The sequence below is a fragment of the Carcharhinus amblyrhynchos genome, chromosome 3 (genome assembly GCF_965287045.1).
Source record: "Carcharhinus amblyrhynchos chromosome 3, sCarAmb.v2.hapA, whole genome shotgun sequence".
In the NCBI taxonomy this organism is placed as follows: Eukaryota; Metazoa; Chordata; class Chondrichthyes; order Carcharhiniformes; family Carcharhinidae; genus Carcharhinus; species Carcharhinus amblyrhynchos.
Genome location: NC_137326.1, coordinates 111,769,143 through 111,784,294, shown reverse-complemented (window position 1 = coordinate 111,784,294; position 15,152 = coordinate 111,769,143). Strand labels below are relative to the sequence as shown.

The following is a 15,152-nucleotide window of genomic DNA, read 5'->3' as shown; positions in this document are numbered from 1 at the left end:
TAAAGTGACCAACTCAGCCAGTAGTTACCAGGAATATCCTTACATCATGTTTGTCACTTTCAAATCCTCTGATTTTTATTTCATTCTATTCTCTACCTTTCTTGTTATCCAAGGAGCCCGAGTTTTGGTTGCCTTGAATATCACCTATTGAACATAAGAAATAGGAGCAGGAGTAGGGCATCTAGCCCCTCAAGCCTGCCCGCCATTCAATAAGATCATGGCTGATCTGAAGTGGCTCAGTTCCACTTTCCCGCTTTTTCCCCATAACCCTTAATTCCCTTGTCTGTCAAAAACCTATCTACCCGTGTCTTAAATATATTTAGCGAGGTAGCCTCCACCACTTCAACAGGCAGAGAATTCCAGAGATTCACCACCCTTTGAGTGAAGAAGTTCCTCCTCAATTCCGATCTAAACTGCCCCCCCTCCTTATCTTGAGGCTGTGCCCTCTAGTCCTGCTGTCCTTTCTGAGCAGGAAGAATCTCTCTACCTCTACCCTGTCCATCCCTTTCATTATCTTACACGTCTCTATAAGATCCCCCCTCGTCCTTCTAAACTCCAACGAGTACAGACCCAGTCTATTTAGTCTGTCTTCATAGTCTAACCCCCTCATCTCCGGTATCAGCCTAGTGAACCTCCTCTTCACTCCCTCCAAGGCCAAAATATCCTTGCGCAAGTGCAGCGACCAAAACTGCACACAGTAATCCAGCTGCAGCCTCACCAGTGCCCTGTACAGTTGCAGCAAGACCTCCCTGCTTTTATATTCTATCCCCCTCGCTATAAAGGCCAGCATACCATTCGCCTTCTTGATCACCTGCTGCACCTGCAGACTGGGTTTTTGCGACCCATGCACAAGGACCCCCAGGTCCCTCTGCACCGTAGCATGCTGCAGCTTTTCGCCCTTTAAATAGTAATCCCTCCTACTATTACTCCTGCCAAAGTGGAAAACCTCACACTTGCTAACATTGTACTCCATCTGCCAGGTCCTCGCCCACGCGCTCAGCCTATCCAGATCCCTCTGCAGACTTTCCACACCCTCCGCGCAATTTGCTTTTCCACTCATCTTCATGTCATCAGCAAATTTTGTCACCCTACACTCAGCCCCCTCCTCCAGATCATCTATATAAATGGTAAATAGCTGAGGCCCCAGCACCGATCCCTGCGGCACTCCACTAGTCGCCAACCACCAATCAGAATAGCACCCATTGATACCAACTCTCTGCCTCCTATTAGACAACCAATCCTCTATCCACGCTAACACCTTACCCCCAACTCCATGCCCCCTAACCTTCTGAACTATTGTTCCATTAGTGTTTCCTCTCAAACTTCATTTCCATTTCCATCCTGACTAGATCCCTTGTCATCACATTGCAGTTAGTCCTCTTGCAATTTCTGAAGTTTTACTTTAGATTGTTCCTTACTCTTCCATTGCTCATCTAAACCTTGTGATATGATCATTCTTACCCAAGTGTTCCTCCAATTAACCCGCTCTATACCCCAGCAAGATATCTGGCAGTTGCCTTTCCTGTTTCACAGATCTCTGTCTCACAGATCTCTGTCTCACAGATCTCTGTCTCACAGATCTCTGTCTCACCTGCTTAAACCTTGTTACAGTTGTAACTTTTCCCAATTCTGATGAAGGGTTGTTGATCAGAAACATTAACTCTGTTTCTCTCCACAGACAGTGTCAGACTTGGTGAGGCGTCCCAGTAATTTCTGTTTTTAGTTCAGATTTCCAGTACTTTGCTCTTACATTGAACATCATCAATTCCAGTTGAATGAGTAGCGCCTTCTGGTTGCTTTCAGGAAATCGACCTGTTTCAATGCTTTGTGAGCACAGTTCTTAGCAGTTCCTTACCTTCAAATTGTTTATTGATCCAGATCAATTCCAGTTGCAAGCCTCAACATGAAACGGCTCAACGTTGATTTAGTAACATTGGGTGTCCATGCCGAAGCTGAAACATTTGATTTTCTGAATGATTAAAGCACTGACTTAAACAGATTGTCCAGTCATGTTTAAGGTTGTACAACGTTACAGACAATTGTAAACAATTATTTTGAAGGCTGAAAAATGTGAGTATTCATTCAGGAGTTTTGATACCACGCGCCAACAGGTAAAAGGTCTGACTCAATTTAAGAATTGCTACACCATTAACAGGGCATTTACCTGGAATGAGCAAATCAATACTTTTCTGGCAAGTTGAGTGCCTTGGTATTAGGTAAGTGTAACAACTTCATGTTCCATGTATTTCAATGGATACCTCTGAAAGCAGGGCATTTTGGATAGCAACTTCCTGATTTACTCTCTGTATTCTTTCACGGGACATGGACAATACTGCTTCGACCAGCATTTATTGCCCGTCCCTAATTGCCTTTGCAAAAGTGGTAGTGAACTGCAGCCTTGAACCTCCGCAGTCCCTGTGGTATAACTGTACCAAAAGAGAGAATTTCAGGATTTTGACCCAGTGACTGTGAAGGAACGGTGATATATTTCCAAGTCAGGATGGTATATCAGATCAGTCGTGATCTAATTCAAAGAAGGAGCAGACTCAATGGGCCAAATGGCCTACTTCTGCTCCTACGTCTTGTATGTTGTTTGAAGGGGAACTTACAAGTGGGTGGTGTTCCCATGAAGCTACTGCTCTTGCCCTTCTATGTGGTAGAGGTAACTGATTTTGGGAGGTCATTGGTTTGGAAGGTACTGATAAAGGAGCCTTGGTGCAATGCATGTTCTTGATAATACACACTACTGCCACTACTCTTTGTTGCATTTAACTGCACAACTACTATAAGCTGTTGACCAGTTTACACATTAATAAATGTGAGTAGCATAGGCCATTATTTTTTTCATGCAGAAATGGCCCAAAATGTTTCGTCCATTTTGTCAACATTATCACTGCAGTCAGCTTGACATCTATTGAAAAAGAACAACTAAAAGATGCCTGCACTCCTTTAATTGGGTTACATAAAATTATGATGCCATTAAATTTTATGTCACCTACAGAGAGAAGAGGTTGCAATGTAGATTTGTTGTTATGGTTGTAGGATTATTTTAATTTCTTCAATTCAACTCTTCAGATGTTTTGAACAGAGACAGGAGCCCAAGTAAACATGTTGCCAAATCGAGACACTACTCAAACTGATTGGTTTATACAACATTAGGTCTTATAATCTTGCAAGAGAATCCTGAGATTTGCTGCAGAGTTAGCATAATCTTTTGATGGGCTCTCAGCTTCAAGAGGGATCTCTGTTTCCTGCCTGGAATTTCTTCCTATACTATGATTTAATTGAAGGAGACAGCAGCATCTTCTATGGGACCTTAAATGTCATAAAATGTCAGATGACTCTGTTGGACACAACTTAACATCAAATAATATAGAGGTGTTCCACCAGGTGACCAAAAGTTTGGTCAAAGAAGTGGATCATAGAAAAGTCATATGTAATAACAAGAATTGTCTGCCAACATTTTAAATGTGAAACTAAAGTGGCAAGTACTGAACAGAGGTTGAGTCTGTGTTGCTCAATATTTTCAGCATTTGGTCTTCCTCTTGTTAGAGTTTCTTTTATTCTTTCACAGATGTGTGGTTAAAGACAATAACCGGGGACAAAATTAATTTGTGTTCGTCTATTTGTTCACGTCAGCATCACCAGCTAGGCTAGCATTTGTTGCCCTTTCCTAATTGTCCTTAATACAGTGATGGTGATCCACCTTCTTGAATTGGTGCAGTCTGTTTAGTATGGATATATCCATAGCCACAGTAAGAAGTCTCACAACGCCAGGTTTAAGTTCAACCAGTTTATTTGATAGTAATCCCACAAGCTTTCGGAAACGGTCTTCCTTTGCCAGGTGTGTGGAAGGTTCTGATCACAGAAGGGCATATAAAGTCACATACACAGTTTACAGAATACTTGCATTTACACAATTCTTGCATTCTAATCACTATTCTGTAAACTGTGTGAGACTTTATATGCCCTTCTCTAATCAGAACCTTCCACACACGTGCCGAAGGAAGACCGTTTCCGAAAGCTCGTGGGATTACTATCAAATAAACTGGTTGGACTTAAACCTGGTGTTGTGAGATTTCTGACTGTGTTTACCCCTCTCCAACACCAGCATCTCTACATCATACATCCATAATCCTCAGGATTTCAGAAGCCAGGAGGGTTCAGGATTCATAACTGCAAAGGAAAGGCAATATGGTGTGTGTTTTGGAGGGCTGATGGTGTTCCCATGTATCTGCTGCCTTGTCCTTCTAAGTGGGTGAGGTTGCCAGGTTTGAAAGATGCTGTTAAAGGGGATTGAATGAGTTTCTGCACTGTATCTTGTATATGGTACACACTGCTGCCACTGTGCATTGGTGATGGAGGGAATAAATATTTGTGGGGGGATGCCATTCAAACAGATTGCTTTGTCCTGGATGATGTCGAGTTTGAGTGTTATTGGAGCTGCACTCATCCAAGCACGTAGAGAGTACTGTATCAGTAGACTCCTGACTTGTGCCTTGTAGATGGTGGACAGGCTTTCGGGAGTCAGGAGATGAGTTACGCAGCACAGAACTTCCAGCCTCTGACTTGCTCTTTTGGCCACAGTATGTATATGGCTAGTCCCAGTTGAAACCTGAATGTTGTCCAGGTTTTGCTGCATATGGACATTGGCTGCTTCAGTATCTGAGGAGTTATGAATAGGGATGAACATAGTGCAATCATCCTTGAACATCCTCACATAGTCATTGAACTGTACAGTGCAGGAAAGGCTCTTCAGCCCATTGAGTCTACACCGACAACTACCACTAAAGTTGTGCTAACTCCATTTTCCAGCACTTCTAACATTCAATGATATAAGACATTTCAAGTGCTCATCCAAATACTTATTTTAGGTGTAATGTTTCCAGCTTCCGCTACCTTCCCAGGCAGTGCATTCCAGATTCTCATCATCTTCTGTGAACTTTTATTTCACAAATACATTTTACACACGACTAGCAAGACCAGATAATTAAATTTCAGGTTTGTGATGTTCCTGGTGGGCTGTGTCATGGTAAAAAGCTTCAATGATCTCACAATCTGAACTGAGATTGCAATTTTTCACTGACAGTCGTGACCTTAAAAATGCAAGCAGCACTGAAAAGCAAATGACATTTGATGAATTTACACATTTCAGCAAGAGCCATGGATGTGTTTTTACTTTAACACTTTTAAGTAAATCTACATTTTCCAAATAATTTTATCGAGATTATAAATTTGTATTGAGTCAAGAACAGCTTCTTCCCTCCTGCCATCAGACTCGTGAATGGACCTACCTCACATTGAGTTGATTTTTCTCTACACCGTAGCTATGACTAACTGTACATTTTGCACTCTCCTTTCCTTCTCTATGTATGGGATGCTTTCTGTACAGCATGCAAGAAACAATACTTTTCACAATATACTAATACATGTGACAATATTAAATATTTATAGTGACTTTAAACAAGAGAAAATTTTCTAAGCACTTCTGATATGTAACAAAATATTGCCAAGAGCCAGAAAAGAAAATATTAGGAGGCTGCTCAACTGATTAAGAAATATGTTTAAAGGAGAATTTCAGATATGGTAAACACTGAAAAATACCAATCTAAAATCATATTGATAAATTCTATCTATTTGAGATCACAGAGTCCAGATTGCTACTGTTATCTAGCCAGTACTTATCTGTGATGGGATAGATTGAAATTACCCTATACATCTGGATTTACAAACATTGGCAGGAAAATGAAATCTTTTATTCCTCAGCGTGATCTATGTAGAAAGTGTAAAAGTTGAAATACTGATTTTTCTGCGTGCATGATCTTAATTTTTCAACTCCAATTGCATCGTTAATCTGGAGCACGTAGTGAGACAATGTCAGTGGAATTCAATATCCAGTGATCACCTTCTAGAATAGGTGATGGGTGGGGAAAAACTGAACTTTGATCTGATGTTCCCAGGATCTGATGGCCTGTTAACTCTTGCCTTCAAATGCTCAAATAAATAATGGCCGCCTGAGCAAGAATCCAAATCGCAGTTGGCCCCATGGGGAAAATCTACACCAAGTGCTTTCCAGAATCATAGAATCCCTACAGTGCAGGAGGAGGCCATTCGGCCTGCACCATTGACAATGCCACCAAGGCCTTATCGCCATAACCCCGTATATCTAACTTGCTAGTTCCCCGACACTAAGGGGCAATTTATTTTGGCCGGTCAACCTAACCTGCACATCTTTGGAGTATGGGAGGAAACCGGAGCGCTTGGAGAAAACTCCACTTAGACAGTGACCTACGGTCGGATTTGAACCTTGGTCCCTGGCACTGTGAGGCAGTAGTGCTAACCACTGTGCCACTGCTCAGCATCAGAAAGAAGGGAGAGTTTTGTTTCAATAACCTTATTTGCCTGCGTTCAAATTAGATGGTTTATCAAATGTCATTCCATTTGGGGCAAAGAATTGTTCCAGTTATCTCAGGAAATTTGCATTCAACAGTTTGATGTTTTTTCTTTTGAAATGAAATACTTGTTAGTTGATGTAAGCAGGAATTTAGATTTTTATGTACACAGGTTGAAATATTTTCATAAGTATGCATAGGCAAACCGGCGTAGGTAAGCATTTTCCTGTTTAGGAGAAGATTCTTGGAAATAATTACTAAATGGAAATTGGAAGATGTTAATAGTGGAATGGATTTCTTTGTACCTTGCTTCCAGGTTTAGATTCACCAAGTATAGTTGGAGCCTATTGTATCTGAGCAGTGATCATATCACAGACCAAATTTCAGAAGTGTTGCCCAACGTAAGAACAATAAATCAAAGGAGGAGGAGGAGGAATAGGTCATTATAGCTTATTGGGCCTGCTCCAAAATTCAATATCATGATTGATTTTATACAGCTTCACATTCATTCCCTTCACATTCCATATTCCTTGATTTCCCTTAATATCCAAATATCTATTGACCTTTGTCTTGAATATACTCATCAGCAAAGCACTCTCAGTTCTTTTGGTGGAGTCCCAAAGATCCATGCGTCTGAGTAAAAAAAAAAAACTCTCCTCTTCTCAGTCATAAATGATTGACCGATTATCCTGAGACTATGATCCCTAGTTTGAGACTTTCTGTTCAGGGAAACACTGTCTCAGCATCAATCCTGTCAAGTCCTGTTATACGTTTCACTCAGATCATCTCTTATTCTCCTCCACTCCAGAGAATACAGACCTATTCTACTCAATTCATCCCAGGAATAAATGTGTTAAAGTGCACACTTTATAAAGCCTGTATATCCTTCCCTGGGTGAGGCTAGAACTCAATGCAGTAATCCAACTGAGATCTCCTCAAAAACTAATTATGATTGGAGCAAGGCTCCCTTATCTTACACTCCAAACTATTTCCAAAAAAGGGACATAACGTTTGTCATCCTGATTGCTTGCTCCACCTGCATGTTAACATTGAGATTTATATAGCAGGACACCTCGATCCCCCTGAATTTACACCATTTGTCATGAGTAAATGGTGACAATTACTCATCACTCACCATTTAAAACAAACTATGCAACTCAGCGATGGCCCAGACCAGTTTGCTGCTTTCAGTGAGCATCCATGTCTTGACAGATCAGGGCATTAAATGCTTTGAGTTTAAGCTTCAGGCTATCCTCGGAGACTGGCAGTGATTTCTGTATTAATTTGGTATTTATGTGAAATTGAATAAATAGAAGTACATCAGATTAATTATGTACCTACAGTGTTCTTTCCACTTTGAAACAAATTCATTGTCTACAGATAAATTGCCCCCATTACCCTTACTGATTTCAGTACTGTTGTGTTATTTGGGTTCCCAGTGTTGCTTTCTCTGATCTTTGAACTGAGGGAACAGCTGAGGGATGAGATCTTGCGTACACCAGTGTAGGGGATCATCACTTCAGATGGGGCTCAGATTTCTTTGGCACAATATTCTCGGTTGTTCCTGCAAAGGATAAGAATGATCTGTTTGCATGTGATGCTTGAGGAAGACCATACAATCATGGTTTCATGATTGTATTTTGATGCACCGTAGAATATAGATTTGTGTTATACATGCTATTAAATTCCTCTTATACTAATAATGCCTCCACTTCCTACATTGTATATAGCACCCATTAACTTTCAATTCATTTCCTCTTCTCCCTAATTAACTGCTTTTGTTTCTGTCTTCACGGAGGAGGACGTGAATAATTTGCCGGGTGTTAGCGATGGAAAGGTGGTAGGAATGGAGGGTCTTAATGACATTACTGTTACTAGAGAGGTGGTGCTCGACAGACTGGAGGGGCTGATTGTGGACAAGTCCCCAGGACCAGATGGAATGCATCCGAGGGTTCTGAAAGAAATGGCGGAGGTGATAGTGGATGCCTTGGTGGTTATTTTCCAGACGTCGCTGGATTCCGGGGAAGTGCCGGAAGATTGGAAAACGGCTAATGTTACGCCGTTGTTTAAGAAGGGTGCCAGGCAAAAGGCGGGGAATTATAGGCCGGTTAGTTTAATGTCTGTGGTAGGTAAAATGTTAGAATCCGTCATTAAGCAGGAAATTGCGAGGCATCTTGAAGGGAATTGCTTGATAGGGCGGACGCAACACGGTTTCATTAAAGGGAAGTCGTGTCTGACAAATTTACTGGAGTTCTATGAGGATGTGTCTAGGGCAGTGGATAGAGGAGAGCCGGTGGATGTGGTCTTTCTGGATTTTCAGAAGGCGTTTGACAAGGTACCTCACAAGAGGTTATTGCAGAAGGTCAGGGGACATGGAGTTGGGGGTAGGGTGTTAGCGTGGATAGAGGATTGGTTGTCAAATAGGAGGCAGAGAGTGGGGGTCAATGGGTGCTATTCGGATTGGCGGTTGGTGACTAGTGGGGTGCCCCAGGGGTCGGTGCTGGGGCCTCAGCTATTTACCATTTACATAGATGATCTGGAGGAGGGAACCGAGTGCAGGGTGTCGAAATTTGCTGATGACACCAAGATTGGGGGAAAGGCAAATTGTGCGGAGGGTGTGGAGAGTCTGCAGAAGGATCTAGATAGGCTGGGCGAATGGGCCAGGAAATGGCAAATGGAATTTAATGTTGGCAAGTGTGAGGTGGTCCACTTTGGTAGGAAGAATGGTAGGAAGGACTATTACTTACGTGGCGAAAAACTGCAGCAGGCGACGGTGCAGAGGGACCTCGGGGTCCTTGTGCATGAGTCGCAAAAACCCAGCTTGCAGGTGCAGCAGGTGGTCAGGAAGGCGAATGGGATGCTGGCCTTCATAGCGAGGGGGATTGAATATAAAAGTAGGGAGGTCTTGCTGCAGCTGTATAGGGCATTGGTGAGGCCGCAGCTGGAGTACTGTGTGCAGTTTTGGGCGCCGCACCTGCGCAAGGATATTTTGGCCCTGGAGGGAGTGCAGAGGAGGTTTACTAGGCTGATACCGGAGTTGAGGGGATTGAGCTATGAGGAGAGGCTGAATAAACTAGGCTTGTACTCGTTAGAGTTTAGAAGAATGAGGGGAGATCTCATTGAGACGTATAAGATGATGAATGGGATGGATAGGATAGAGGTGGAGAGACTCTTCCTGCTCAAAAAAGACAGTAGGACTAGGGGGCACAGCCTCAAGATAAAGGGGAGGCGGTTTAGAACGGAGTTGAGGAGGAACTTCTTCACTCAAAGGGTGGTGAATCTCTGGAATTCTCTGCCCGTTGAAGTGGTGGAGGCTGCCTCGCTAAATATTTTTAAGAAGCGGGTTGATGGGTTCTTGATAAGAGAGGGGATTAAGGGTTATGGGGAGAGGGCGGGAAAGTGGAACTGAGCCACAACAGATCAGCCATGATCTTATTGAATGGCGGGGCAGGCTCAAAGGGCTAGATGGCCTACTCCTGCTCCTATTTCTTATGTTCTTATGTTCTTGAATGCAGTTTCTGGGTAAAGAACATGCAGTAGTTTTGAATTATTCAATGTTTATTTATGAAATGTTATTAGCAGCACTATACATGCTTCAAGCTGAAATCCGATTTGGAAAGATGTTACTGAGTTACTCACATGCTGGTTAATATTTCTAATGAATAATGTCTTTTTTCCCCCCGTGTATCTGTCTTGTGTACAATGCCTTGTGGATGAATGGTGTATATTTGTAAATATTGTAGGGAGCATAAGTTTCATTATAGATCCCTGTTTCACCCAAATGCTTTTATCCCAATGGTACCAGTTTTCATTTCCTCCACGATACTCTTAACCCAGAAAACAAGCCATTCTGGGTAGAACCCTTTTTAATGTGTCTTCGTATGAGCTACGCTTTTATAAAGTTAAATATACCACCCTGTAGATGGTTCCTCATCTTCAGCCCTTTCTTTTTCTATTATGTCTCTTCCATTGCCAACCATCAAGATGCAATGTCTTGTCAGGCAGTGACTAGTGAAGTACCACAGGGGTCAGTATATATATATTATATATATGTATGTATGATTTAGATGAGGGGACTAAATGTAATATCTCCACATTTACACGTGACACAAAGCTGGTTAGGAGGAGTAAGCTGTGAAGAGGATGCAGAGATCCTTCAGTGTGATTTGGACAAGTTGAGTGAGTGAGCAAATGCATGGCAGATAAATGTGTGACTTTGGTGGCAAAAATAGGAAGGCAGATTTTTGTCTGGCTATAGATTAAGAGGGGAATATATAATGAGAGCTGGGTGTCCTTGTACACCAGTCACTGAAAGTAAGCATGTAGGTGCGTGTAGAAGAAGCCAAAATGGTATGTTGGCCTTCATAGAAAGAGGATTCAAGTACAGGAGCAGGGATGTTTTGCTGTAGTTATATAAGGCTCTGGTGAGACCACACTGGGAATATTGTGTGCAGTTTTAATCTCCTTATCTGAGGAAGGATGTTCTTGCTATGGAGGGAGTGCAGAGAAGGTTTACCAGACTTTTAAGAACATAAGAAATAGGAGCAGGAGTAGGCCATCTAGTCCTTCGAGCCTGCCCTGCCATTCAACAAGATCATGGCTGATCTGAAGTGGATCAGTTCCACTTTCCCGTTTGCTCCCCATAACCCTTAATTCCCTTGTCTGTCAGAAACCTATCTACCCATGACTTAAATATATTCAGCGAGGTAGCCTCCACCTCTTCAATGGGCAGAGACTCGCCACCCTTTGAGTGAAGAAGTTCCTCCTCAACTCCGATCTAAACTGCCCCCCCATGCACCCCCCCCCCCCCCCCCCCCTTATTTTGAAGCTGTGCCCTCTAGTTCTGCTATCCTTTCTAAGCAGGAAGAATCTCTCTACTTCTACCCTTTCTATCCCCTTTGTTATCTTATATGTCTCTATAAGACCCCCCCCCTCAGCCTTCTAAACTCTGAGTACAGACCCAGTCTATTCAATCTCTCCTCATAGGCTAACCCCCTCACCTCCGGTATCAGCCTAGTGAACCTTCTCTGCACTCCCTCCAAGGCCAGTATATCCTTCTGCAAATGCGGCGACCAAAACTGCACACAGTACTCCAGTTGATTCCTGAGACTAACATATGAGAAGGGATTAGAATTCTTCTAATGCAGAAGGACACCATTCGGCCCATCAAGTCCATTCTGACTCCCCAGAAAAGCATCTCCACCACAAAAAGCAAGCCAAGACATTGCATCTTTTCAAGAAGGAGTTAGGTAAAACTTTTAGGACTAAAGGGATCAAAGGCTATGGGGAAAGTGGGAGTTGATTACTGAGCTGAACAATCAGCCACAACCAGATCAGGCTTATGGATACAATAATTACGAGGGGCCACAGGCTTAAGGTGAGGGGGGGGTGGGGGGTGGGGGGGGAGGTATAACTCAGATATTAGAGGGAGGTTTTTCACACAGAGGGTGGCAGGGACCTGGAATGCACTGCCAAGTAGGGTGGTGGAGGCAGGCTTGCTGGGGTTGTTTAAGGCTTACTTAGACAGGCACATGAGTGGACTACAGATGGAAGGGTACAGGAGATTTTTCTAAATAAAGATCAAGAGCTTTGGGACGTCCCTGGGAATCAATTGATTCCTATGGACCTTCCAACATATTCCATGGCTCACTTGCTTTATTTCTGCGCTTCTGGGGATTCCGTAAATGTCTGTCTAAGTTTTACATGTTTATTGATGTCTTTTTTACTTCACAGGATATTCGGTCTGCCTTGTTGACCAACAAGGGACATACACGCGGTGGGTCGTGCGAGGGCTGCTCTTGGATGTTGCTTCGAGAGTTGCCTCGCGCTTCACGTCATTAGTGTACGCTTAAACTGGACCATCTGATGGGCAACATGACAGCTCAGTGACTATCACTGTTTGCTGTGCAGATACATGGATTTGGGCCGGTGTCTGCAGGCGTTTGCACATTCTCCCCATGATTGCATGGGTTTTCTCCGGGTGCTCCGGTTTCCTCCCACGTCCCAAAAACGTGCTCTTAGGCTGATTGGTGTAACAAATTGTCCCTAAATTAGTCTTCCCTCAATCTTCCCCAGTAAATGTAGACAAAGGTCATGGGTAGAGGAGGGCACTCAATTTTAAAATGGCGGTGCGGGCTCGTTGGGCCGAAGGGCCTGTTTCCTGTGCTGTTTTGTTCTTTGCTTGAGCAGGCTTGAAGGGCTGAATGACCTACTCTGTTTTCAGTTACTATGTTTCTATCTCACAACTCAGCTCAGATCTAGGAGGTTCACTTTAAATGATTATCAAAGTTTGAATGATTGTTAAGCTGAGATTTGAAGAGTCCAGTTCTTAAAAGATCCCAGCCTTTTCTTTACATTACAATTTCAAATGATCACTTTTAGCTATCCCAATAATTAGTCCAGAATAAATGTGCATAATGAAATTGTGATACCTTAATTGTTTCATTACACTTGTAAATAATGCATCTTGTATGTCATTGCATTATATATTCCTAGCCAATAAAGGTGTTTTTCTTCTTTTGTCCTTCAGCTCCTGGAGACCAATCCTGGCATCACCTGTATGGAATCGATTTGCTGTTACCCAAGAGGGGAGACAGCGTGTTCGCCTTTTAGAAGAATATTAGACCAAATGATGGGAAGGTGCAACCCCTTGCGAGTCAACAGGTGTGGAATGTCTCTAAATAGGCTGTGCTGCAAGCATTTCCCTTACAAACTTGAGCATGAAGGCCCTGCAGCTGTTGATGTGTAAAACAGCTGTATGTGCCCTGATTAAGCTAAAGACTGCTTTGGGATTTGGGAGGGGGAAGTTGATCCCGGCAGTAAAGAAAATGGGAATTTTGTTTTAGCAAAGTACTTTGTAGTGTCTGTTTTTTGTGTTCGGTGTGAGTGCAAATTTCCTGTCATTCTTTACTTTGTCCAAGTGACCAGAGGCTTTTTTTTGTCAAATTGGGAATGTCTCAAACTGTGTTCTTTGCAGCGTCGTGAACCTTTAGGTTTATGTTGAGCTTGCTTTCCTCTGCTGGCAAATAGTTATTAACAGCAAATAATTTTGTGGGTGTTTTCCCACCATCTCTCCTAATTTCTGAAGCATTCTCGAGTTCTATTTCTGTGTGGTAAATTTCTGCAAAGAATTTATCTGTGGTGTCTGTGCATTTGTTTCTCTTTCACTTTTCCTGAGTTGCTGGTTACAAATCATCCGAACACTTTTGAAAGGCTCCTCAATTACTATGCATATAGTTATTCAACAAGGTGATAAGATGGTAGTTTGCAATCCAAGTACTATGTTTTCCTTCTCTATATCAACCACCACTGAATGACCCTTTGGGTGAAAAATTCAGGACAACAAGGTATTGAACTAAATCTACACGAGAAAAAAATATATTTGCCCTGCCATTATATTAAAAAGAATATCACACCATATTTCAGCAACTTTTCAAAAACAGTCAGATATTCCTACTCATTAAGTTTGGACTAAAGAAATAGTTTAGGTTATAGAAGTATTTGCTGGTACTTTAATTGTATATTACCACTTTCAGTATCACAATGATTGAGAATCAATTCTGTTAGTGACATAATGAATTATTAATGAAACATTCACCCATTTCCATCCAAGATCTCATCCTCATTAATATGTAACCTATCGCAATTTTCTTTAAGTATTCTAATGCTTAAATGCAAATTCTACCATATGCACATGGGTTTTCAAAAGAAGCAGACTTTTCCTTTAAGCAAATTTACAAATGTAAAAAACATCAGATTTTTGACAGGAATTACTTTTTAAAGCAGTCAAGTGATCAAAAACGATTTTTAAATTTTTTCTGGTATCAATTTTCTATCTTGTAAATTAGCTGTGGTTTGTCCCATTAGAATGTTTGGAGACTAAAAATACACAGCTAAAGGAAATTTTTTTTAAATGGCAGTACTTTGGTTACATTCTCAAATGCAGGGACCAGAGAACATTCCACATTGTTTTCACAATACAAATCATTTTTAATTTTTGTCAGTCGGAATTAACCTTTGTAGTCTGTTTGGGATTAGAGGTATTGGGATTGATGCAGATGGAATTGATTAAATGAAGAAGCAAAGGATCCTTATGCAAGCTTTTTTACATTCTCGAGTTACGCTGAAGCACTTCAAACCAGTGAAGCACTTCAGGAAACATGGAAGCCAGTTTGCGTTCAGCAAAGTTGCACAGATAGCAGTGAGGTGTTTAAGGGGCAAATTCCCCTGCCCCTCTTCAAAACTGTCATGGGATTTTTGCCCCCTAGCAGGCAAGGTGCTCCAATTTTACGTTTATCTAAAAGAAGGCAATTTGGACAGGGTAATGCAGCACTGTCTTGATACTGCAATGACATGTCAGTTGAGAGTATGGATTCAGACCATTGAAGAGTGCTACTGCTGAACCAGGACTCCATAAAATGTTAGGCCCTGAGTTATAAGAGGGGGAGTGGGATGCTTCAGGCTTAACAGAGCAGAACATTCTGGAGCTTTGTTTAATTTTTTGAGGTTGAACTTTTTTGCAGAACGTTATATCTGCAGATTGATGCAGCCAGGAATATGTGGGTTTCTGACTCAAATGATCTTTTCTCAGTCTTGCTTTATATTAATATTTCTTCAGTAAGTATGTTTTCTCTGCACTTATTGATCTTCCCAAGCATTCTAAACTTCCTTTCTGTATTAAAAACAAGAGGCCATGTCATGTAATTCATTCTTCCTCTGTACCTCAAAACTTCGGGAGGCCTTGCCTCTTTTGGCTTTCCC

General features: G+C 42.0%; 1 protein-coding gene across 3 annotated transcripts in view; it reads left to right on the top strand.

Moving 5' to 3' along the window:
- The window catches only part of atp11b (ATPase phospholipid transporting 11B), a 165,331-nt gene that overhangs the window by 146,419 nt on the left and 3,760 nt on the right, over positions 1 to 15,152 (top strand). For all 3 annotated transcript variants that reach the window (XM_080185740.1, XM_080185739.1, XM_080185741.1), the window contains one exon: positions 12,922 to 13,055. In XM_080185740.1, the coding sequence (XP_080041866.1) occupies positions 12,922 to 13,055 (134 nt within the window). The remainder of the gene's footprint in view (positions 1 to 12,921; positions 13,056 to 15,152) is intronic.